Source organism: Malaclemys terrapin, chromosome 9 (assembly GCF_027887155.1).
Source record: "Malaclemys terrapin pileata isolate rMalTer1 chromosome 9, rMalTer1.hap1, whole genome shotgun sequence".
Lineage (NCBI taxonomy): Eukaryota > Metazoa > Chordata > Testudines > Emydidae > Malaclemys > Malaclemys terrapin.
Genome location: NC_071513.1, coordinates 27,325,030 through 27,350,640, shown reverse-complemented (window position 1 = coordinate 27,350,640; position 25,611 = coordinate 27,325,030). Strand labels below are relative to the sequence as shown.

The 25,611-nt window shown below is 38.7% G+C and overlaps 1 protein-coding gene across 3 annotated transcripts in view; it reads left to right on the top strand.

Moving 5' to 3' along the window:
* Nucleotides 1–25,611, top strand: part of BRWD3 (bromodomain and WD repeat domain containing 3) — a 93,860-nt gene that overhangs the window by 8,371 nt on the left and 59,878 nt on the right. For all 3 annotated transcript variants that reach the window (XM_054039359.1, XM_054039360.1, XM_054039361.1), the window contains exons 5-12: nucleotides 413–563; nucleotides 3,603–3,701; nucleotides 14,051–14,211; nucleotides 17,285–17,506; nucleotides 19,127–19,227; nucleotides 20,199–20,269; nucleotides 22,525–22,625; nucleotides 24,365–24,405. In XM_054039359.1, coding sequence (XP_053895334.1) covers nucleotides 413–563; nucleotides 3,603–3,701; nucleotides 14,051–14,211; nucleotides 17,285–17,506; nucleotides 19,127–19,227; nucleotides 20,199–20,269; nucleotides 22,525–22,625; nucleotides 24,365–24,405 — 947 coding nt within the window. The remainder of the gene's footprint in view (nucleotides 1–412; nucleotides 564–3,602; nucleotides 3,702–14,050; nucleotides 14,212–17,284; nucleotides 17,507–19,126; nucleotides 19,228–20,198; nucleotides 20,270–22,524; nucleotides 22,626–24,364; nucleotides 24,406–25,611) is intronic.

Genomic DNA, 25,611 nt, shown 5'->3' with positions numbered 1-25,611 from the left:
CTTGAAACTATAATACAAGCTATTGAGTTGGCTATTGGCATGACCTTACTGGTCAATTTTCTTAATGTCCAAGGTATTTACAGGATTCTGTTAGATATACTGTGTATTCACCCACAAAAGCTTATGCTGCAATACGTCTGTTAGTCTGTAAGGTGCCACAAGACTCTTTGTTGCTTTGTACAGATCCAGACTAACGTGGCTACCCCTCTGATACTTAGATATACTGGGTATAATTCATATTGAGTTTTAAAAAAACTGTTTTTGCTTGTCTGTGTACTTAGATATTTAAATATGAACTGAATAAATGTTAAATGAAAAAAGCTCAGATGAAGAGGAAAGAAATATTTTTTTTCTACTCTTACCTCCAATTTAAGGAAAAATTAAAATGGTGTGTGGTGTTTCATGTGTTTAGGTGGCAGCCAATACACACATCCCTCCAGACTATCTTCTGAAAATCTGTGAGAGAATTGGACCCCTCTTAGACAAAGAGATCCCACAGAGTGTTCTTGGAGTGCAGACTTTACTAGGTGTAGGACGGCAATCTTTGCTAAGGGCAGCAAAAGGTAAGATTTAAAGTCCACGTAATCACAACTAATTTAAACAGTTAAAAGATACTTTGCATTAAATATTAATCATTCTTAAGTTTGGTGTCTGAGGCGTTTGCATAATTGTGTGAGCACTCTTCATGCTACTTTCCATGGTCAGTTTATAATATTTATAATTATATAATAATTAATGGAGATATCCCATCTCCTAGAACTGGAAGGGACCTTGAAAGGTCATCAAGTCCAGCCCCCTGCCTTCACTAGCAGGACCAAGTACTGATTTTGCCCCAGATCCCCAAGTGGCCCCCTCAAGGATTAAACTCACAACCCTGGGTTTAGCAGGCCAATGCTCAAACCACTGAGCTATCCCTCCCAGTTTCTATGTTCTAGTTACAGAATTGCTAAAACACAATCACTAGGAGAAAGTTGGGCCTTCTCTAAGGCCAGGATTACGCTAGAAACGGTTTGCTGGTACAGTATAGCTATAATGGCAAACCATCCAAGTGTAGATGCAGCTTATACTGGCAAAAAAGTGCATTCACTGATGAGGCTTATGTTGGTTCTAGAAGCAAAATATACTGTACTGGCAAAAGCCTTTTTATACCAATATAGCTGTGTTTACACTTGGAGTTCTGACAGTACAATGTTGCAAAAAACCCATTGCCCCTAAACAGCACCTGCAAAAGGCGCACTGGCCTGAGGCTATGTCTACAGTAGCACTTTTGTCGGTCAGGGGTGTGGGAAAAAACCCTCCTCCCAACCGACATAAGTTTCACCAACAAAAGCGTCAGTGTAGACAGCACTATGTTGGCGTAGAGCGGCTTAAATGGGAGATCTTATAGGAGTGCAGCTGCAGCAGTACATCTGTGCCACTGTAAGGTCTGTAGTGTAGACGTAGCCTAAAGTTGGTAGGAGGTGTAGAAAAGGGATGTGTGCAATATCCAAACTGGACATAGGGGCCATTGCTTTCCTTGTAAGCCATCAGCTATTGTTATCCTGAGGAATGGGAGTCTTGAGATGTTGCCAGCAATTTAATTATATCCCAGACTTTAGGTTACTTTAATATGTTGTGAAAAAAACCAAACCATAAACTTTGCATCCAAACCCCACCATATACTTGTAAATTTAAGGTGCTATAGTTCAACATACAATAACCTATGAGATAGAGCTTTTCTTGGGAGAGGATACACGTTGCCACTCAGCACTATGCAGTCATCCCAAGCAAGTGTCCATAAAACCTTTATTCCATACCAGCTTTTAGTCTGTCTATGCGTATGTGGGATAGAAAAATTATTTTAGAAATATTCAGTTATTTTAAAAGATGTTGCTGAAACAGTGTTTAGTATCCCTGTTCATGTAAAACTAGGTAGTTAGTTTTGAATGTACATTGCTAGATACTTTACTTTGAATGTAACTGTGTGACACTTAGGAGAAGAAATGAATAAATGTAAGACAGCTGTAAAAATAACATGTAATACCTTTTTCTTATATCTAAAAATGTCATAAAACTTGAAGAGCTGTATCTGTTCCTACAAGGGAGTGCTGGGTCCCACTGGGAAGCTGGGAGTCTCCTCTTTCATTTGGATGTTGTGCCTGAGGGTAGCCCTGCTAAACCATGGGATATTACTTGAAAATTGTGCCATTTTTAGGTACAGAAAAGCTTAATTTTGCCTGATGTGAGCCCTTGGCAGGTGTAATGTGATGGAGAAATTCCATACTTATAGGGAGAAGAAGAAAACATTTCTGTGGCAGATTGATAAAACAAACAAAAAAACAATGGCTGTTTGCAAACCCCTATTCCAGTTTAAATGTTAGAATAAATCCCAGGGCAGATGATTACTGGGCAGAGCTCAGATGAGTCAGTCAGAGATATAGGATAACTTGAAGATCAGTGTGATGAATTTGTATGTATTTGACTTTCTGTATAGAGAAAGTATATTGCCTTGTGCCGCTTGGTGGGTAAACAGTATCTTTGTTCTAAGAAGTAGTTGTTCTTTCCAGAATGACACTTTTATGGATCTTTTTAAAGTTGCACTTGAGTAGTCTAGATAGTGACAGAAAATAGAGAGCTCACACCTTTGTTCTAGAAAGCTTAAGTTGCACTTCTATATATAAGTATTACAATAAGAGAAAGCTATAGTAGAATTTGGGTTGTACTTAAATATTCCATCAGGGTTTTGCCTGGATTTGGACACTCCGTGTTCATAGATTCAATGGTGATGCATGAGTCCATCCGTCAGTGGCATTAGCCTTCTGCTCCACAGCCCTTCCTCATCATAGAAGATCATTTCTCTCCTTCCAGATGGCCGCTAATGGAAAATGCCCAGCTCTGATTTCCGAGGCACTTTGAGTAGGCTCAGAAAACGCACTATTGTTTCCATTAGAGGGAAGGCTGTCTGAGGCCAACTGGCAGCAAAGTAGCTGGAGAACCTTAAAAGAAAATGGCCTTAATTTTAAAAACAATGTTTTAAAAGAGAGAGAATGTGGAAAGCACATTACCACCAATTAAAGGAAACCAGATTTATTAAAACAAAGATCTTACTCACTCCCATCCCAAGTATAAAGTATTTGTGTGTACTGTCTCCCAAATGTATAACACACTGGGACTTTCTTAATGCAAATTAAGATGAAAAGTTGAGATTTTTAATTTTTAGTGTTCCTTCCTCATGTGAAGTTTATGAAATGTTGTTATTACACTGGTAATTACATGTACTCCTACACTCTTGCAGTTCCCTTCCCCCATCAAATTTAGACTTTCTAAACCTGAAAAGCCAAGTAAATAAAGAGAGAATTTGAAAATGTTTCTAAGACTTTATCACATAGTAAATACAAATCAGAGGTTCATTATCATTAGTTTGTCTGAAATCTGACTCTTTAAAATGATTCAGCTGCATTTTATGAAAACTGTGATTCTCTGTAGCCAGGACATACTAGAAAGTAAAGGGCTGCTGAGTTTTTGGTGTTATCAGTATTTGGACAAATAGGTCAGTTGAATGCAGAACCCACCTCTGCAGCTTTTTTATTTTTTTTGATCAACTGTTAATTTCATTGATCTAGACTGCAGGCATACGCTATGGAAGGGATCTGCATTTGCAGCTCTTCACAGAGGCCGACCTCCCGAACTACCTGTAAATTATGGGAAGCCACCAAATGTGGGTAAGTAATATCCCATTAAAATATAAAGTGTTTTGAATTTTATTCGTATCTTTATTAGCTTTTTCAATTGAAACTTTTGTTATTAATCCAGATGCTACTTTAGGTTTTCATTTACATTTTTTGATGAATTTCAAGATGAACTCATCCCCAAAGCTTTTAATTTATTCTACAAGTGTTTTGCTTCTTCCATAGACTTTTTCATATGCTCTCTTGCTTTCTCATTTTTAAATCTGTGTGTGCATGCCTATATATACATAAATTATATTATTGCCCCTCTGCCAAGTGGTGGTGGATGTCAGAGCCTGACTTGTGAGCATCCCTTTGGAGGAGAAATCAGTGATATGAAATCTGGATATGTTCTTGTTTATTTAACCTATATATGACAGTCTTTTCAACAGAGTTGGTCAGAAACAGCATACAGGCAATTCCTTCTTCCAGGAATCTCAGCCAAAACACCAGTGCTTGGTTCTTGGGGAACACTTCTGCCTTAAGGATTGATTAGAGAGATTAAGACAGAGCGAACTGCTTGTCACAGCTCCCTCAAAAAGAAATTGAATCAGAAAACTAAGAACCCAAGCGCATTGTGTCAGTCTGAACAGCACACACATGTTAAGGAAAAATAACTTGTAAGACTATGTATAATAGCACCAACTGGTGATTCCCACCATAACTATAAGACATGTAGGCATGGAACTGTTTAAGCTCTTTTCTACATCAGAGTGCTTTATTAGGTATACAGCTATAGTTATATTGGTATATTTCCCTCCCCCGCCCCCCCAGTAAAGATGCTTTCATTCTGATATAAACATTCCTTTTGTTGGTTTAGTACAAACGCCTTCCCAAATGATTTAAAATAAACTAAAATAACAAAAGGAATGCTTATACCAATACAAACCCTAATGTGGACACTCTTATTGTGATATAACTACATGGATTTACATTCACCGTTAGTCTGTGCTGAAAAAAAACCTCCTGTAGACAAGGGCTAGAACTTAAACTAGCCATTGTTACAGCAAAGAAACCAACTTGATGGCTTGCCGGGGGACAAGCAGCTGCCCTCTGCGTACACCTTCTTTGTTATTTTATTATTTTATTTTTCAGATGGGCACACGCATGCACACTTTTTTGTTGTCTACTGAGGAATCTGTTTGCTGTCACCCTCACTTCTCGCAAATAGAGCAAGTTGACAAATGAAACAGGGAAGACTTTCTAAGTTTCTTTAGCATCCAGTCCAATTATTGTTGTTAATTTAAAATATCCAAAAAAAAAAAAATGAGTTTTTTCTTTTTTGTCTCTTTCTTCCTGCTATCCCTGCCTTAGCCTTTTTGGAAATTTTCCCCTTCACCTTCTTAGTGGGTTTCTCTATCCTCTACCCAAAACTAGGACCCTCCCATCTGGGATTATTTTGATTTTCTTCTTCATGTTGAGGATGCTTATTTTTTTGTTCCTACTGTCCCCATTCCATTTTTTGTGTTTCTGGTCTCAGTCTCAACCTTTTTCCTCCTTTATTTCCTAAAATCAACATTTGCTGGGAATGAAACTAACACAACTTACTTGGTTCAGCATTGTGACCGAAACCCCTCAGTGTCACTCTGCACAAGATGTGTGTTACATAAGTAACAGAATGACAGAATAGTAGTAATAATGAGACAAGGCAGTGAGGTGATATCTTGTATTGGACCAACTTCTGTTGGTGGGAGAGCGAGAGATGCTTTCAAGTTTACACTTGAAGAAGAGCTCTGTGTAAACTCGAAAGCTTCTCTCTCACCAACAGAAGTTGGTCCAATACAAGATATCACCTCACCGCCTTGTCTCTCTAATATCCTGACAAATAATATGCAACAATGTAACACTTGTAAATTTTCCTTCTGTTGGCTAATAACTCATGTGATCCTGATAGTTAGAGGTCACAAAGGGATTATGGCTTTGTATTACATGATTACTTCTCTCCATTTATTCTTTTAAACTAGCCTAGTAATGATAAAGCAACAGTTGTGTTAATGGACTGTTAATGGTCTGATCTTAATCATTAACATACAACTTTTATTGATGGAAATAGAAGTTATACATATGTAAAGGATTCTGGATCACAACCTTAATTAGGTGATTCAGCCAATCAAAATACAGCTTCTTTGGATAATTTGTATTACCATTCATTAACTATAGTTAGGCTCAAAAGTTTGATTTGTTTTTTTCATGGCTGTTATGTGAAAGAGCTATATGTTACCTCTGTGACATAACAGTTGTAAAATGACTTTACGATGGTAAAGAGCAGAATAGTTTTCTGTTTTTTATGGTTAATAATTCTTTGCATCCTTACTGCTTCATCTCTTGTCACTTCTGAACCCACCAAGATAAAACTGTGATGGTAGAAGCAGCTGTTATGTACATTTTTATTTATTGTATAAATATTAATATGTATGGTTACAACTTAAAAGGTCTTTTCTGCTTTCCATATATATGCATAACTGCTGTTAGGGGAGACAGGAAACTTAGTGTACAGGTATATGTAAAAAACACACTCCCTAAAACTTGGTTATAGTTGAACTATATGGTCACTTTGGGATATGATTTCACAACAATTCCTACTCCTTCCATTTCTGAACTGTTGTCCGAAGTCTCCTCTTGTATATAATAGGTTGTCTTGGGTATGATAGGCTGTAAGGTTTTTAAAGATGTCTTATTGTATGTTTGTTAAGTACCAAGCAAACTTATAATGCTGTTCTCGGAGCATTCATTGAGTAATCTGCCATACTTAATATTTAAATAATTAAACATTTTGTTGCTTAGAAGGCAAGATAAGTGTCAGTGTTACATACTTTGTAGAATGGGTTAAATTCTGGTAAACAAGCAGGTTAATATTTTAAACCAGAAATGTTAAACTCCTGATTGCCACTGTGACAGGTGGAGATGCTGCAGAATAAACATTTCATCTTAAAATTAACAAATTCCCCTTTCCCTCCACATCCCTCTATTTTTTTATATATATAATATGAACTCATGTATTTCTGTCTTAGACAGCGGGAAACAGCTCAAAGTGACCTGGGGTACTTCACAGATCTTTTAAATAATAAGTTAATTCTGAAGCCTAATGTTGCTTTAAGTGTCATTTTTCCAGTAACATAGGCACATAATTGTTTGGTTTGTTTATGAAATTATTGTGGTTGTGCATACAAATGATTTACACTCAAAGATAGATAAATAAGCAAAGGGCAGAAATAGCAGGTGTAAAAGTGTCTGATATTTTTCCCTCAGTGAGTAATATTGACTTCAGTAGTAATTTAACTAAGGACTTGAGTATGCAAAATTTTACTAACCGATATGATGCTACTTCTATTGGACTGCTCATGGTTATCTCCTCATCCTTAGGTTGTGTGCTGCACAGCACCTAGATCCTTTCCCTCCAGGTCAGGGGATCTGTGGGGAGTGAGGAATGATCATCATTTCCTCCCCCTCCAACAAACACTCAACCTACAACTAGGAGAGCTTGGGGAGGAAATGCAGTAAGAGTACTGGTATGCAGTGCAGTTGTGTGCTTCTACACAGACTGAGTGTGTTAGGAAACTCTTTGGGACAGGAGGAGGATGTGTCTGGGGAAACTACCTATCCATAAAAGAAGAACTTTGTCATATCAATGACTATGAAGGCTACAATGCTCTATTCTTACAGAAGCTGTGCCAAGTTCAGCTCCTTTTTTTGGCCATATGCACAGTCCACAAAAATATTTTATAAATATTTCACTATACAAATAATGTACTGAAGGCAATTATTCCCCAGCTCAGAGCCCAATTCCCTTGTGTGTGTTGTTCCTAGTCTTCTTGCTAAATCAGGCCTTCTGATTGTGCTAGCTAGCCATGCAGGTTTCATGTCTCCATATACAACTCCATATGCCCAGATTATGAAATTACAGTGCTTACATGAAAAGAATAAATATTAATGTGGTGACAAAGCACCACACCTAGTATCGGAGACATGTGTATATGGTGCTGACATTGGCGTTCATGTTCTGTGGCTCACGTTTTCAGTTCTCCACCCATAAGGAAGGGATCTAAAGTAGTTCAAGCATTTGTACAATTGAGCAACTGTTTCTCTGTTTTCAGATTTTTGTGTTTCAGCCGTTAACTCTCAATTTCTTGGGTGTGTATTTTTTTTTTTTTTTTTTAAATTGTGTTTTATTTAAATAACATGCTTGTTGGGAATTTTACACTTAAGTTACTAACGTGTGTTCATGGCTTGGACTCTAGTTTACGTATTTGTCTGGGAATTGGAGTAATGTAAGAGTGTGTGTGTGTGTGTGTGTATATATATATCTATGCATTGAGGGGGTGGAGCTAGCTGTCAGGGAAAAGCAGGAGAACAGCCACACCTAAAGCATGCTCCTCTAGTTTATAGGCAGATTTTTCAGATGTAAAGTTCATCCAAAGTTAATGCTGTTCCTTGATAAGGTGAGGAGGGTTAATATACCCTGTGGATCAGGGAATTCAGTGCCTGCACAGCCATGGAGCTAGCTGTGCTGCCTTTGGGTGGGAGAGGAGAGCTAGGACATTCAACAGATGGGTTGGCTTTCCCTTGGGATGTCCCAACATCTATGAGTTGGAGTATAAATTCTCCATGGATCTACAAGCTTCATGCACGAGGGAAGATGCATTCTGGATTCCTGCTCTGAGAGAAGAATCCTCTCCTTCCTGAGGGGAGAATAACTCAGGTTATCTGTGGCATTAAACAATTGATATTTTTGGGAGCATGGATCCCAATGTGTAAATTAATATTATGGCTGCAAATGGCAGTAAATAACAAGAAGATTTGCTGGCACTTATATGTCTAAGTGATGAATCATTTAAGCAGCTAGAAATTAAGCTCTTGCCCAAGAAGAACACTCTAAGGATGCACTCTTTTTTTTTTTTAAAGGGTGAACTGGATGTGCTTATGTTCTGTCCATCATGCCATCTGCAGTTAGAGAGAGCCCATCCTATGAGGGGGTTGCTACATGGAAATACAGTTTAAAAAGATCCTCCCAGGAGAAAATAATTGTGGTCAGATAGACTATTTGGCTGCTGTTATGCCCAACGTAGCATGAAGTAAAGCAACTAGTGAAATATGTTGCTAAAATTTCTTAGGGCTGGCTTGTTGCTAATTCTCTGTGTGGGAATCCCAGTTTTAAAGTTTTAGGCATTATGAGCACAATAACATCATTGTACTAAAGGAACTAGCCTTCAGAAAGGCTTTTTGGAGAGTTTGTGTTTGCGCATGCGTGCAATTCCTTGTTATATCTAAACTTGTTTTAATCTTCCACTGAAAGATGTGAGAGCTGGGATTGCATATTTTTGTTTGCAGTGTATCTGAAAGCAGTAATTCACTGAAATATAAGAATATAGAAAACCAATCGCAGCCTAACTTTTGTGTGTGTGGTATGCATGTGTTAATGTTGGCTGCTTTTTAAAAAAATGGGAATCCAGTGTGCGAATGCTTCAAATTTGCTAACCATCTTCTTTTTGCTTAATGGTACGATAATACTTGATATTTCTTTAGCTCTTTCTATTCAAAGATATCCAAGCACTCTACAAACATGAATATATTCAAGTTTTATAATCATCCACTTAAAGTAGGGAAGTAATAGTATCTCCATTTTACACATGGAGGAAGTGGATGCAGAGAGAAGTTAAAGGGGCTTTCACGTGGTCAAGGTGTGAGCCAATTGCAAACCTGAGAATAACCCTAGGATTATAAACGTGGAGATAGATGCCAGATTGCCATTGACTTTCAATTGGAGTTTTTTGTGTTTTTTGAAAATTTCCCTGATGTTGTATATCGCAAATGTGGAGGAGGGGAGGGAATGGTGCTAACATTTTCAAAACAAGTCACATAGGCTAAAATTTTCAAAAGCATCTAACAAAATAAACCATATACTACTTTTCTTAAAATAGGGTTTCTGGTGTATTTAATTTTAAAATTAATAACACGGTGAGAAAAGGGTTGTGGAATTTATAGTACAGGGAAGATGGTGTTTTTTAGCATATTTTGACATGTATGTGAACCTTCCTAGTTCATGCTACTCTTAAATCTTTTAAACATTTATGTTCCAAAAACAAAACTCTGGTGCAAAGCTGTTTGAAATTGCTAAAGGGCAAATACGTTGTTGCCTATTGTATCATTTACAAAACCCAAGCACTGCAAAGCAGTAAGAGTGGTTGAGGTTAAAGGACTACACCTTTATACTGTTATGACTGTGTCCACACTAGGGGGTTGTACTGCTTTGACTATATAGGTTTAGAAACTGATCTAGTTAAAATAGTACAAAAACTGTGGCCTAGTCTTCACTTACCGGCTGGTCCGGAGGCACGCCATCGATGTTCTGGGATCGATTTATCGCGTCTGGTTAAGACGCGATAAATCGATCCCGGATTGATCCCGGAAGTGCTCACAATCGACGCCGGTACTCCAGCTCGCCGAGAGGAGTACGCGGCGTCGACGGGGGGAGACTTCCGGCCGCATCTGGACCACGGTAAGTCCAGAGTAAGGTACTTCGAATTCAGCTACGTTATTAACGTAGCTGAATTTGTGTACCTTAGTCCGAAGTCTGGACTAAGTGTAGACCAGGCCTGTGTGTAGGCAAGCCCTTCCTATGTATGTACAGAACCTAGCCCAATAGAACCTCTATGCACTACTGTAATGGGGAAAAAAGATACACGAATAGTTAAGGACATAATTCTTACACTGCCTACATAATAAACACAATGTTCTCAGGGACAGTTAAATGGAAAATATCAGTTAATATTTTGGCATAGTACTAACTGTTTCCTGAGAAGAAAGTTGAATATATATTTTAATAGGAAAAGTGTAAGTTGATGGACGGTAAAATTATGTTACTTATATTGTGGACTTGTATTTGAGGCTGATCACTATGTGTAATGTGCACTTACTGTAGATAACTCTGAAATAAAATGAAATACCATTTTTCATTACTAATGTCAAACACTACTCATCTGGAAAAAAATGGTGTATGATATGAAATAAGTACAGTATTTCTTTATACTTGAAAACAATGTTTTTGTTGTCTGGGCAGTTTATCTTTATTACCTTGCTTCTATGTGCTTGGGACTTGTAAATGATGTGATAGGTGTGTATATATATTGTTGTATGCAGTGTTGTTGTAGCTGTGTTGGTCCCAGAATGTATAGAGAGACAAGGTGGGTGAGGAATATCTTTTATTGGACCAACGAGTCAGTTGGCAACCTTAATTGGCTTCTGAAATGATGTGTCCCCTCCACACACACCCTCAGGTTTCATAAAAAACCTTCATAATCTTTTGTGTATGTAGCTAAAGGATGATAACATTAAAAACAAATTATAAATGGGACAAACAGTTCACCAGATTATTAAACTAAAGGAGTGAGAGGTGCTAATAGTGGCTACAGAGGAGACCTTCGTCCTTCAACGTTCAGTTGATAAGATAAGCTTAAATTCATAGGATATGTCTACGCTGCAATTAAAAACCCACGGCTGGCTCATGCCAGCTGATGCATGCTCATAGGGCTCATGTTAAGAGGAGGTTTCATTGCAGTGTAGACATTTGGGCTTGGGCTCTGGCAGCCTCCCACCTCGCAGTGTCCTAGAGCTCAGGCTCTAGCCTGCGCCCGAACATCTACACTGCAATTAAACAGCCCCTTAGCATGAGCCAGCTGATACAGGCCAGCCATGGGTTTTTAATTGCATTGTAGACCATAGATTCCAAGGCTGGAAGGGACCGCTGTGATCATCTAGTCTGACCTCCTATATAATACAGGCCTTAAACTCCCCCAAAATAATTAGTAGAGCATATCTTTTAGAAAAACATACAATCTTGATTTTAAAAATTGTCAGTGATGGCGAATTCACCTCAGCGCTTGGTAAATTTGTTCCAATGGTTAATTAAAGTCACTGTTAAAAATGTGTGTGTCTTATTTCCAATCTGATTTTTTCTAGTTTGAAAACCCATTGTCAAATATTTACTCCCTGTGTAAATACTTATAGACTATAATCAAGTCCGTCCCGTCCCCCCCCAAGCTCCTGGAGTCTGTCACTATAAGGCACGTTTTCTAATCATTTAATTATTTTCATGGCTGTTCTCTGAACCCTCTCCAATTTATCCACATCATTCTTGAATTGTGAACACCAGAACTGGACATAGTATTCTAGCAGTAGTCACACCATTACCAAATACAGGGGTAAAATAACCTCTCTACTTCTACTTGAGATTCATCTGTTTATGCATCTTTTTGGCCACAGCGTCCTGTTGGGAGGTCTTTACAAAGCCATTAGCCATGTATGCACAACAAAACCCTATCGATGCTGTGATAACCAGACCTTTAGCTGGTATAAGTTTGCCTATGCTGATAGACACCAATTGAGTATAGGGTCCTGAATGTTGGTTTAGAAAATATACTGAAAACAATAGCAAATAAAGCACCAAACCCAGGATTGGAACTCTGATCACTGTTTGATTCTACAGCCAGTGCCTGTTCTATTAGGCCACAGTGCTTCCTAGCCAAGTCACTCACCCTCTTGTTCCTTAGTTACCTCATGGGGGTGGGGGGGGGGAGCCTAATAATAGTGCTTTTTATTTATTTAGCATTTTATGTACATAGAACTTGCGGTACTCTACCAAAGTGTTATTAGTTGGTCTAAAAAAAGATTTTAAGTAATTTTGTGTGAGAGGCCCTGATCTAGGGCAGTGACTCCTAATCTTTCCAGACTCCTGTACCCCTTTCAGGTGTCTGATTTGACTTGCATACCTCAAGTTTCAACGTATTTAAATAACTACTTGCTCACAAAATCAGACATAAAAATACAAAAGTGTTGCATCACACTATTAGTGAAAAATTGCTTACTTTCTCATTTTCACCATATAATTATAAAATAAATCAATTGGAATATAAATATTGTACCTACATTTCAGTGTATAGTATATGAAGCAGTATAAACAAGTCATTGTCTACGTGAAATTTTAGTTTGTACTGACTTTAATGCTTTTTATGTAGCCTGTTGTAAAACGAGGCAAATATCCTGATGAATTGGATGTATCCCCTGAAAGATCTCTGAATATCCCCAGGGGTACGTGTACCTCTGGTTGAGAACCACTGATCTAGGGGATAGGCTGTGGGGCTAATGCCTCTTAGATCAGGGCTATGTTCTCAGTTGCACCACAGATTTCCCATGTCGTCTTTTTTTTTTTTTTTTTTTTCTCAAGTCACTTAAGGAAACTGACAACAGAGATTCCATCTGGAAAATGGACCCGTGCTCCTTCTCTGTAGGCTGTGGGGAATGTATGTGGAGAAACCATTTTATTGGGTCCTGGAGGTAGCTCTTTTCACTTGTGAAAAGTAGCCCAAGCCCGTTCAGAGGGTAATCATAGTATTCTCTATCACCATATTCTTTTATTCTCCATCATGTACTTCAATTACATCAAATCATACCTTATTTTTAAATAATGGCACCCACTTTGAAAATTATTTCTTGCTACTGTTTTAGTGTTTGTGTTAAAAGCGATTTATTGAATGTGGTAATTTTAAAAATAGGAGCATCCATTCTGCTTCAAGGTGGTAGCTTCTTAAAATGTGCAAGAGAGACATTGTAAGTGCTCCCGTTTGCACATGTACAAAGATCACTTTTGCACTTTTTGTTGATCTTCAGGAATTTTTCTCTTATCTACAGAATGTAAGTTAAGGGTTGGGAAATTCTCCCTGTGTTTGTTGCTTTAGTGTTGTTCATTTTTATTGATGTATTACATGTTCAGTTGCCTACAGCGTTAAACACAGATGCTTCATTTTTTACCATTGACCCTTTCTTATTCTTCTCAGAAAGCCAATGGTGGTGATACAACTAAAAATTTATCTTAAGTTCCTCCTTCCAGTTCTCCACTTTTCATTTATCTGGGTTTGATTTTGTTCATTCTTATTTCTCTTTGCTATTTCTGTATGATTAATTTTTGCTTAATAACACAACTAAGCTGTTTCTTAGAAGGATGGTTAAATATGAGAAGCATAGAAAGGATTGTAGCTATGGTCTGCAACCCCCCCCCCCCCCCCCACGGTGGTCTGATTAAAAAGACACTGACTTTATTTTTATTTTTTTGCCTTAATTTTTGCCAGTGCGAGCTGTTGTTCTTATTATTTGCATTGGCATAACCCTCGGAAGCCTCAATCAGGATTGGGGTTCCATAGTACTAGATGGTGTACAGATATATGTAAGAAATGGGAGAGTCGGTCTTAAAAAGCTGTAGAATCATACTTTCCTGATATATAAATGATATATTTAAATGATAACCCAGGCCAAACAAGGTCTTAGGAGATGATTATGTATTTTTTTTCCAGTAAATATAATTTCTGCCAAGCAATTAACTGGATATGGACGCTTCAACCATTTGTTCCCATCATCCAACTATCAACATATGAAGATGCACAAGAGGATTCTGGGGCACTTATCATCTGTATATTGTGTAGCATTTGACCGCAGTGGGAGACGAATTTTCACAGTGAGTTTAAAAATTGTAATATCTTGGATCACTGAATGTTTGTTTTTATTATTTTTTTTCTCTTGATGCCCTAAACAGCTCTTCCTGGCTTACAAAGAATGAACTTGTCATCCAGGAAGAAATAAAAACAAAGGTTATGAAAGGCTTAGAAATTCAGCTCTTTCTGCACTACCTCTCCCAGAATTTCCACCTTCCCAAGCGCAGAGTCTGTGTAGTATTCTTGTTTTGTCTTTGTATTTTTTAGAACAGCGCACCGCATCAGTGGACAGGCAACTGAAACTATTAGTCAACTATCCACTTCCCCACATAGAACTATAGGAGAGTTGTTTACTGCTCAAAGCTCTGTGGCTTGTATCAGTAAATATGTGTTATGTTTATAAGCTTTCTTGCTCAGTGGTGCCAGATTCCTGTGATATTCTGGGGTTTGGAAATACTTCAGATGCGTCTTACTTGAGTGAGTCTGGTTTGTTTTTAAACCGTCCACAGAAATCCCTCACTAGCCTGCATTTTGCTAAGCTACACGCTTTGAAAAACTGGCAGTCTTTCCCTTATCTCTTATTAAAAACTAGATAGCAGATGCTGTAGTGAGGTCTCTTATTACTAAAGTTTCATTATTAAGATTATCTACTTCTTAAAAAATAAAAACTACTCATACATTTATTAGCATAGTATGAAGTATAAAAAATAAAACTAAACTGCAGCTGTCAAAATAAGTGAACAAAATATATTTTGTGATGTTATTCCTTGCCTTTTATTGTGTGTATTCACTTACTAATCCACAAGAGTTGCTAATTCACAGTTTATCTTGCAGTTGTAAATCTGAATTTGTGAGGTTTTTATTGTACTTCAGTGTTCAAAGGCAGCTTTTTTTCCCCACCATAGAAAAAACATACGTTATCAATACAAACCCTTCTGTTTTTATTTTAATCTTCTTTCTCTTTTATGCCTGTATTCCCAGCAACAATTACATGCAGTCATGTAACACATTTATCTCTGAAATTTTATTCACTTAAGTGGAATTCAATGTAAATCCCCATTACACTTCACATTATATTCAATTGTGCTAGCATATTTGGTTACACTTTTAAAAATGTACTGGCAAGATTCTCTCCTGTGCTGAGCAGAGCTTTCGGGAGGCAGAGCCAACCTAGATCCAAAACAGTAATGCCCAGCAGAGAATTCCCCTGTACCAGAGGACTTTTCTGATGGGTATTACGTCTAGATCAGGGGTCGGCAACGTTTGTCACGCGGCTCGCCAGGGTAAGCACCCTGGCGGGCCGGGCCAGTTTTATTTACCTGCCGACGCAGCAGGTTCGGCCAATCGCGGCCCCCACTGGCCACGGTTCGCTGTCCCGGGCCAATCGGGGCGGCGAGAAGCCGCGGCCAGCACATCGCTCGCCCGCACCACTTCTCGCCGCCCCCATTGGCCCGGGACAGCGAACCGCAGCCAGTGGGGGCCGCGATTGGCCGAACCTGCCGCGTCGGCAGGTAAATAAAACTGGCCCGGCTCGCCAGGGTGCTTACCCTGGCGAGCTGCGTGCCGAACGTTGCCGACTCCTGGTCTAGATTATGCTATCTGAGTGGTTTACAGGGCCATAAACTCTGTTGAGCCCTAAGTGTTTGGTTGTGTTACAGTTTCTATTACAGGGTGTTTTTACACTAAAAAAAAATCAAATCTTGTAGTTAGTATAATATGTAACGGTATTTGTTTAATCTGGGTAAAAAGGTGTTTAACAAATTCAGTTTACCTGGGATTCACTGTACTTGCATGTCAGAAGGATGAAAAAGAAGAGAAATCCTATTCACTCTACCATAATGACCAAATTCAGTCCTGATGAGCAGCTTTTTCTCCATTAGCTTTCATGGAACTACACCTGCTTATGCTAATACTGCATTTGGGCCATTATTTTGAAGTGTGTGTATGTAAAATGTGTCATCTGGGGTGATGTGGTTTGGATAAAGGCTTCATTGGCATGAAATTGGGATGGCTATGTCATTCCTGGATGGTGAGGCCATGAGCATGTTGTGTTGTCATAAAACCTTTTGTAGCACACAACACTAACCTATATTAATCTCTTTAAAAGAGTTTTTAAAACATCATGTTGTAGCGTGGCTTTTTTGTATCATTGCATCTCTAAATCCTGGTGCCTCAGTTATTACTAGTCCAATTATACTCAATTCAGGGAGAGCCAGAGAACCATTTTAAAACCAACCAAACAAAAACCACCTCCCAACCTTAAATGCTTTTCTGTATATTAAAATGTCATGATTTTAAAGTCCACAACTTCTATCAGAACTAGTAGTGGGTGCTGGAATATCCTCTTTTACGTGTTCGAAGCTCTTTTTCTACTGTTTGGAGGTGTGTGCAATATTGTTGGTCCTGTTTACAGAAGAGCTGAATGACCGTCGCTCCAGCTAGTCAGTGTAAACTGTAGGTGTTCCATGACATTGTTGTGTATCAAAAAGCTATCAGAGGCTCAGGGCTGAGTCTTATCCCAAGACCTTGGTTGGTGTAATTTGGCTGGAGAAATTCCACATTTGAAGTTTCATTTAAAAATATTGAAGGTGTACAAAACAGCTCAAAGGCTGGAATGTTAGAATAATAAATCCTGGTAGGGATGGATTATTGATCAGAGATCCCCTTAGACAAATGTATTTATTACGTAGCTCTGAAACTTCATGTGGGTCTTTAGTCTATCAGATACGGATCATTTCCACAAATGTGATGTGTATATGATTTTATTATATAGAATAAAATGAGTTGAAAATATGTGGTAGGTTCCTATATGTACCTCAGTTATTGCTGACCTGATCATATTGCAGAAGGTAATATTAACATTAGTAGTCTTCCCTTCGTGTTCCATGTTCAGATATTTTTGTCACTTTAAGAAATATTTAAAGTCCTGATCCTGTAAAGGCATCCACGAGCTTAGACTCGTATGTTCGTTGGAGCCATCTTGTAGTCATTTCTTGCAGTCATGGCCCAGCGACTGTTGTGTTTTGTTTTGGATTCTCATCTGTCTAAAATATATGGAAATGTCTTTGCCTAATCTTTGTGTTTGTGTAATATTAGGGCTCAGATGATTGTTTGGTGAAAATTTGGGCTACAGATGATGGTCGTCTGCTCTCAACGTTGCGAGGACACTCAGCTGAAATTTCTGACATGGCTGTTAACTATGAAAACACGTTGCTGGCTGCAGGCAGCTGTGATAAGGTAGTCCGAGTATGGTGTCTTCGAACCTGTGCACCAGTTGCAGTGCTGCAGGGCCATTCAGCTTCCATTACGTCCATACAGGTAAGGGATAACACTTGCTCCAGATTCCCAAGTGTCTTTTAAAATGGTGGGGAAGGGTGTGGAGTAACAATGGGAAGCAGACCTTTCACATCTAAGTCGGCAGTTCAGATCTGCCTCAGCTTGAGAGTGACCTAAAGTTGTTGCCATGTAACCACTTTTCTGTGGCTTGTGTAAAATCCATTGATTGGAGTAGTGCCTAGTGATCAGGTATCTAAAGGCTGTCATCACAACTGTCACCCTTTCGGCAGTCTGCACAGAGGGCTGTGACTGAAAGGACGCTTTACTTTTTCAAAAAATATCTGTTTGCTAAAAGCTTTTTATTGCAGATCACTTGCATTTGTTTTGCATATATCTTAATCTGAACTTCAGGAAGCTGTGCTGGAAACTGTGGCATATGTAGACAGAGGGCAGTATAACTGCAATGGTGTGGCACATGCAAGTGTGGATAAGGGGCAAAACTGAAATAGCATGGTCACTGTGTGTAAACTGCTCTAGTAGTACTTACGCTGTTACATCCTCCGTTACGTTACCAGCAGTTCCATTCTGTAGTGGCAGTGTAGTCTGTAATAGCCGATGAAATCATGTTACATTGTTGTAGTTGGCACCATGTTTAAACCAAGTTCAAACACAGTTCCCTAATATGGGAGGAGGCACAATGCAGACTGAGCCTTATGCTACTGGGTTATAAATGGAAACAACTAATTTACACTGATACAATTTCATGTAGGTGGATGTTGAAAGGAGCACATCCATATGAACACATAATTTGAAAACTAGAATTCATTCAGGAGTTTATTCAGTAACTGTTGGATGAATCAGTACGCTGTGTCCAAGGAAAGTCAGTTTTATTTCCGAGTTAATGGTTTTCATTTAAAATATTTGACTTTTTTCGCCATGTTATAATGAATCATAAAATGTGTAGCTTCTTTGGCGGTTTATATACATGTACAGAATGCAAAAACTGGTTGTAATAGCTTTCTGTGACATTCTTTACAGAGATTGTAAACTTGTATAAGAAAGTATGCTGTTTTAAATTCGTTTTATTGTTTATAAGCAGAGCTTAAGCAATTTACGAGATACTTAGTTGCAAGAGCATTAAACTTCTTATCCAGACTGTGTCACCAAAGACAAACCTGTGGCCACAGGGTGACACCCTGGTGAAAAGTATCATTCCCCTTTTCCCCTCCCCCAAAAAAACAAAACAAAAAACTAACCTGCTGGGAAGTGGGAGGGTGCTCAAATTCCTGCCAGGGTGCTATCCTGGATCCAATGTCCAGTTTTCTATCAGTCTCTGCTAATGTGTGTCAGATAAAACTCAGCTGCTGGAAAAGAGGAGCATTCTCTCACCTTGTCCTGTAAGAAAGGAAGGTCTAGGCTACTCACCTTCTCCCAGCCTCCTAGCTTCTGCATGGCAGAGTGAGTGCCTTCGCTACTCAAAACATACACATGCTCCACTTCCTTTGTTTGATTTTTATGAAAGCTTAGATTCTCTGTGTTAGTCTTTTTATACACTCAGAGAAAGTTCATACTGTCAGTGGCAAGTAGATTCTTTTCATAAGATATCTGTATTTAAGAGGGCAGGGAAGTCAGCTGATTTAACTGCCATAACTGTATTTTTAGTTTTCTCCAGCAAGAAAAGGAATAACCCGATACCTCACTTCTACTGGTGCTGATGGAGCAATCTGTTTCTGGCAGTGGCATGCCAATACAATTAAATTTAAGTAAGCTCATTTTGGTGTTTATAATCATTCAATTAAAGAAGCAATTTATTTTAACTTATTTTAGAAAGTGCTGAAGCGTGTGGAACCAGAGAGGGGGCAGTGAGATGTGTGTAGAGAAAAGGTGTGCGTTCTTTTTGGGGTAGATCAATGAAAAAAGAGCAGTTTCCCTTGCCGTTTATTCCTTTGCCTGGTTGGCATGATGCTTTCAATGAAGAACTCAATCTGCAAGTGGGTCCTTGATGCCATTCCCCAGTGCCGGATTGCCATACTGGTCTATGGGATAGTGTGGAGTCTGAGAAGTGGCGTGGGTGGGTAGCCATATAAGCCTTTGCAGCTATCTTAGGGGGTGTGCTTTCTCCTCGTGTGCTGTGACTTCCACAGGGCTGCAAAGGATTGGTCCCTGAGTTCTTTGCTCTGTGCTTCGCAAGCAATAGTTGTGAGATGTTTTCCTCACTTTTAGGCCCAAGGCCTGTATGTTTAGGCCCCATGCGGGCAGGGGACTGGACTCTATGACCTCTCGAGGTCCCTTCCAGTCCTAGAATCTATGAATCTATGAAATTCTTCTCTAAAATGTGCAGGAATGCAAATTCTATTAACTTTAATTGGAGATGTACACCTCTTTAGACAGAATTTCATCCCTAAAAAGTGTGGGTTTGATGACATGCTACAGGCTGGTGGCTTGTCAGTTTCTATTTTAAGTGTTTGGCTTGTTGAATATAAACAAAGAAATTTTAAAAAGTTAAAAGATCTTTTTAACTCTCAAAAGTAGAGAGCATGAGTTACTTTTTTATTAAACTGATTTTAAGGGTATCTAGCTGATGGCAAACTTCAAGTTACAAGTTCTGTAATAAAAGAAAATGGAAACACTGACCTTAATTTTAACCACGGAGTTACTCTGATACTGCTTGTCTTGGGGGACATGAAGATAAGGTCATAAAATTAAAATTGGCATGTTATTTTCTTGCATTAAGGGATCGCCCTGTGAAATTTGCTGAGAGATCCAGGCCTGGGGTTCAGATATCTTGTTCATCTTTCAGCTCTGGTATGTATAGAAGTCAAGAAATAGCAGTTCAATTTTACTTTTTGTGTGTGTGTGTATATGTATATGTATATATGTGTGTATATATAGCTTTAAAACAATCTCTGGTCCTCTGTAGCTACTGAAAAATAATGAAGACAATATATCTGGGAATATATTGATATTCTATAGAAGAAAGTTTGCTAATGATTTGAGATTTTTGGGGGGAAACAAAGTGATTTAAATTAAATATTCAGTGGCAATTTGTACATTTAAATTGGCTAATTCTTCAGTAGGAAAGATGATTACATTAATTTTGCCCTCATGTGGAAAGTGAGGAAATCTATAATTGGGAAGCATTAATTTTTCATATGGTCAAATCACAAAGTCCATATTTAGAAATCCCTCCTATTTACTTCAGAGGGAATTTTGCTTCAGCATGGTGGCTGGTAGAAAAGAAGCTCCATATCCTTTTAAATTTATCTTAATATTAAACGCTCTATTGCAGTATAATGTAAAGGAATTACTATTTAGATCCTGTCGGTGACATTGGTACTGTTATAAAACTCTGAGTCAAACTCTAACTCATTCCTGGATTAGGGTCCAGGGTTTTCTAATTTTTATTTTATTTTTTTTATATAAGATCTGTTTCCAAACTGGGAAGTCGTCATGTTCTCAGCCTGTATTTCCTGCCACTGTTGTGTTCATGGCTTTGTCCAACATTTTGTGGTTCAAAAGAAAATATATATTTTTTTACCTTCCTTTCCCTTTTTAAAATCTTTATATTTTTAAAGAGCATTCTATGAACTTAAAACTGGATAGAAAACAGTTTGATATTGAAAAGATCATGTGTGTTCCCTATAATAGATATCCTAGGCAGAGCTGGGAGCACTGCCTACTATTATGGTAGTCTGACACTTCCCATTATAAAATCCTATTTTATTTTTCTATTGCTTATAACTTTGCTAAACTTTAAATTTTCTGTCCTTAGGTGTTTTTAAATTTCAGCCAACATAGTTAATCTGTTTCTGAGAATGAGACTGGGGGAAAATACAGTATTTTGCCCGTGTAAAAAATAATTCTGGTGACTTTTGTTGAAAAGCTCTTTCATGGCCCTCCATACTTTGGAGCGCAGACTTGAAATTTAACAGGGGTGTGTCCTCTGTGTCAGAGCTGTTCCTTTTGCTATCCCTGTGAAAATCTGCCCAAATTGGGCCAAATCTGGGGGGGGAAAGTATATGATTTAATTACTTAGACTGTGTCATCATGCAGATGCTCAAGGTGCTGAATTAAAGTTGTATAGGCCTCCTTAATTGGGGCATTTCCTAACTTTTGGGTCCTTGACTTTGCATCCTGAATAATGTTTTTTTGACATGACAAACTATTACACACAAAAAATGTAACATAGATGATATTGTAGATTATAAGTAACAAAACTAATCCCAAAGTGTCAGGGACTTGGTTCAATAACATGTCTGTCACAGGGCCATTTTTTGTGGTAATGTATATTTTCGTGTCACGCTGTGTCTTTCAAGATCTATAGTCTGTTTCCCTGTTTTGATCCAGCCTTGTAGCCTGCAAGAGAGAAGATATCTTATTGTGGTACTTATCTACAGAGTGAAACAAAATCATTTACCTATAATTGTCTTTATCTGAAATTGCTAGCCTGTTTCAGGTCCACATTAACCGTGCCATTTCCCCCCATGAAAGTTAGGATTTCAGAAATCACTAGAGCACTTTCACTATCACAAGTCAGGCATCTCGTACTGAATAATAACTCTGTGTGACACGGTCATCGGAGAACAATCATTACAGGAAAATAGTTTACGCTGTCAGGCCCTGATTCAACAAGCATGTGAAGACACTTCAATAAGAATTTGCTTAAGTACTAAGTGTTTTACTGAATTTGGGCCCAGAGATTTGCAAACCATTCTTTGCTTTTTATTTCTGTGTATTGGTCTGGCTGATAGAACTGCGGTAGACTTGCTGTAACTGAATGCTGTATTTTGAAATGTTATCCTTGTTTGTTCAGTAACAGGTCCAGTAATTTCAACGCTTCTTTAGCAGTAAGGAGATACGTTGAAGTGTAAATGGTCTCAGAAGGTGCAGATCAGGGAAACATTTAAACCAAGATTAAATGTTTATGAACAAGTTTAATTCCACTGAAAATCCTCAATTTAAAACTGTGAATTATGCTCCTCTAGCAGTAACACCATGCTCACAAAGTTTTTAGTTCCTTTAGTGGCTTTTCTTCTCACAGAAAATACTGTCTTTCTCAGGTGGCATGTTCATTGCAACAGGTAGCACTGACCATGTGATAAGAATATATTATTTGGGCTCGGAATCGCCAGAGAAAATTGCTGAGTTAGAGTCCCATACGGTAAGAGCTGAAAGAGAAATTAAATCTCTTTCCATTTTTAACTCACCCTGGGTATTTAGGTTTGGTCTTGTAAATCCTGTTGGACTAATTTTCTGTCTGTCTTTGGTGATGGGGGGCCGTTTAAGTACCTTAGTATCTGAGCACATGACAAATATATTTATCTTTATAACAAACTTATGAGGTAGGGAAGTGCTATTGAACAAACACCTGCCAGGGATGATAATATTTAGTCCTGCCGGGGACTGGATTAGAAGATCTCTCAAGGTCTGTTCCAGTCCTGTGATTCTGTTCTATGATTCTATTATTCCCATCTTACAGCTGGGGAAGTGAGGCACAGAAAGGCAAAGTGACTTGCCCAAGGTCACAGGGGAGGTCAGTGGCGAAGCAGAAAACCAAAACTGGACCCTGTACTCTAGTGCCTCAACTACCTGAGTACACCCTCACCCCTTCATTTTATTTTTAAGTATCTGACTTTAATATTGATATAGATCAGAAATGCCTGTAATGAGAGAGAACAAGTGTTCTGGTTTTAGGGTGTGAAATCAAACAGAGCATACAAGTGTGGTTTCATTTTGAAAGAAAAAGGTTAACGAGAATCTTTTTATTTCATGTTTTAACAAACAGCATTTTTTGAAAAATGTTTTAAATATCAATCTGTCTTTAACGAAGTTATGAGTCTCAGTGGCTTTTGTTATAACTAATGAATTTCGATGAAGGCTGATAGAAAAAAATTGGAAATTGCTAAACCCAGCATTAGAACATTTCTTAATACCCCTTTGATATTGAGCCCCGGCAGTGCGCTTAGTGGTTGGACAGCGCATGTTAACATCACATGTTCTCTATATGGTTACTGCTGGCTACTTTATAGCCCCAACCTTGCTCCTCCTAACTTTACAAACTGCTGTCAGCATGTTCCTGAAAGGATGAAACATCAGGGACGTGTTCAGGATAAATCTTCATTATTATTTTTCTTTTAATTATAGTCATCCAGTCAGGGAACAGAATCAAAACCATATAATTAAAATAAGCAGTCAGGAATAGTGAATAAGAAAGGCACATGGCCAACATATTATGTGAGCAATCCATAAGCTGACACTTGTTTGCATGAAATAGTAATCAAAAATATGAATAGTCAACAAATTTGTAATGTGTCTATATCTGAACAATTCAAAAATGGGAATATGGTTGAAATTTGAGGAATAAATTGATCTCAGATCCTGAAATAATCGGTCCAAAAACACCAGCAACTATTATGGTTTTGAACTAAAACAGTCTTCCCCAACCTCCTTGGGAGTTGGCACTCACTGGGCCTCAGTAGCTGAGAAAGGCTCTGGTCCTAGTAATTCCCCAGTTATTGTGAGTTCATAAAATATACAGCTCCCAGCCTTGATTCCACCTCATACTCATGGCAGTATAGCTATATCAACACATCTGGGAGTGTGTGCTGTGACAAATATGCATCTTTTGCAGCATGCCCCCTCACAAGAACAGGTGGAAGTTTAGTAGCGAGATTGATTTCCTAAGCCAGTTTTCTTCCCAGGCTGCTCCAAGGGCAGTACAATAACTAACTACTACTTACTAATGGTATAGATCATAATGTCTAGTAATGTTTGTTTCTGGAAATTTAACTCAAAATATTTTTACTTCTGTATTCTGAAATTCTATAAGATCCAATTTGACTAGTTTAAAAAGAATTCCAGACTTACAAAATACTTTCTGCTCTGTTTGTTTGTTTTTAGGACAAAGTAGTTGCAGTTCAGTTCTGTAACAATGGTGACAGGTAAGCATGTATTCTGGGCTTTTTCCAGTATGACATGTTGTTGTATTTAATTTTCCAAAAAACTTTTTGAGAAAGTCTTTTGTTTTATAACAGTAGTCACACTTTACACAGGGTCCTCTCATTTTAATTGACTTGTCCAAGGTTATGTAGCGAGCCAGTGGCAGAGCTGAGTCTGGATTCCATGTCTCCTGGTGTAACCACTACTTCTGGGGAATTCTGCACCAAAAAATTAAAAATTCTGCACACAATATTTTAAAATTCTACATATTTTGTCATAACTCAATATAGTCATGCCAGTTTGTTATTTTGGTAATTTATTTCAAAATACCTGTCAGCAAGTATGTCTGCAAGAAAAAAAGATTCCTCCAGGGTAGAGAGTTAAAGAAATCTCTACGACTGCCCAAGTCCCGTTTCTCTGTTATTCTTTTGTCAGGTGCCTCTGTCTGGGTGTGTCATGTACCAGTGGGGCACATCTTGGGGCGGAAAACTCTGTGCCTCCAGTCGTTTAGTCAATTCTCATTTTTCACCCTGCTGTCATAGGGTTACTATATTTCAAGTTCCCAAATAAAGGAAGCTGCCTGGGGGATGGGGAGTTGGAGGGGGGGATATGTTTGAGGGATGCTGGAGGGGTCTGTACTGGGAGAGGGTATTTGGGAGGTGCTGGGGGGGGGAGAAATGCGTGGGGCTCCCCAGACCAGAAGCTTGCACGTGCACCCCCCCCCCCCCCCCCCCCAAGCTCAGTTGCAGGCTCCGCTCTGCACAGCTTCGTTACTGTCCTGTCAGGGGAAATGGTGCAGCCCTGCCCTTCCTCACCCTTTGCCAGAGCTGGGTCTCTGAGGCCCACTCCCGTCCCCTGGCAGATGAGGATCAAGCCCGGCAGCCAGAGCGTGCAGAGCCACAGGGCTCCATTCCTGCTAGGCCAGGTGCTCCGCTCACTGCAAGCTGGGGAGCCTGGCTCTGCTGGGTCCAGTGACCCCTATTAGTGGCCAGCAGTTATGCATCACCAATTCTATGGGGGAAAAAATGAAATTCTGTGCAGAATATTATTTCTGCACAAATTCTGCATTGCGCGGTGGCACAGAATTCCCTCAGGAGTAAACCACTAAAAATAGTAAGTTTTTTTTTTTTTTAAATGGTTTAGTAAAAACAAATCAGGTGCTCAGTTCCGTATCCTTATTTCTGTTTAGTAGACTTGTACTCCGCAAG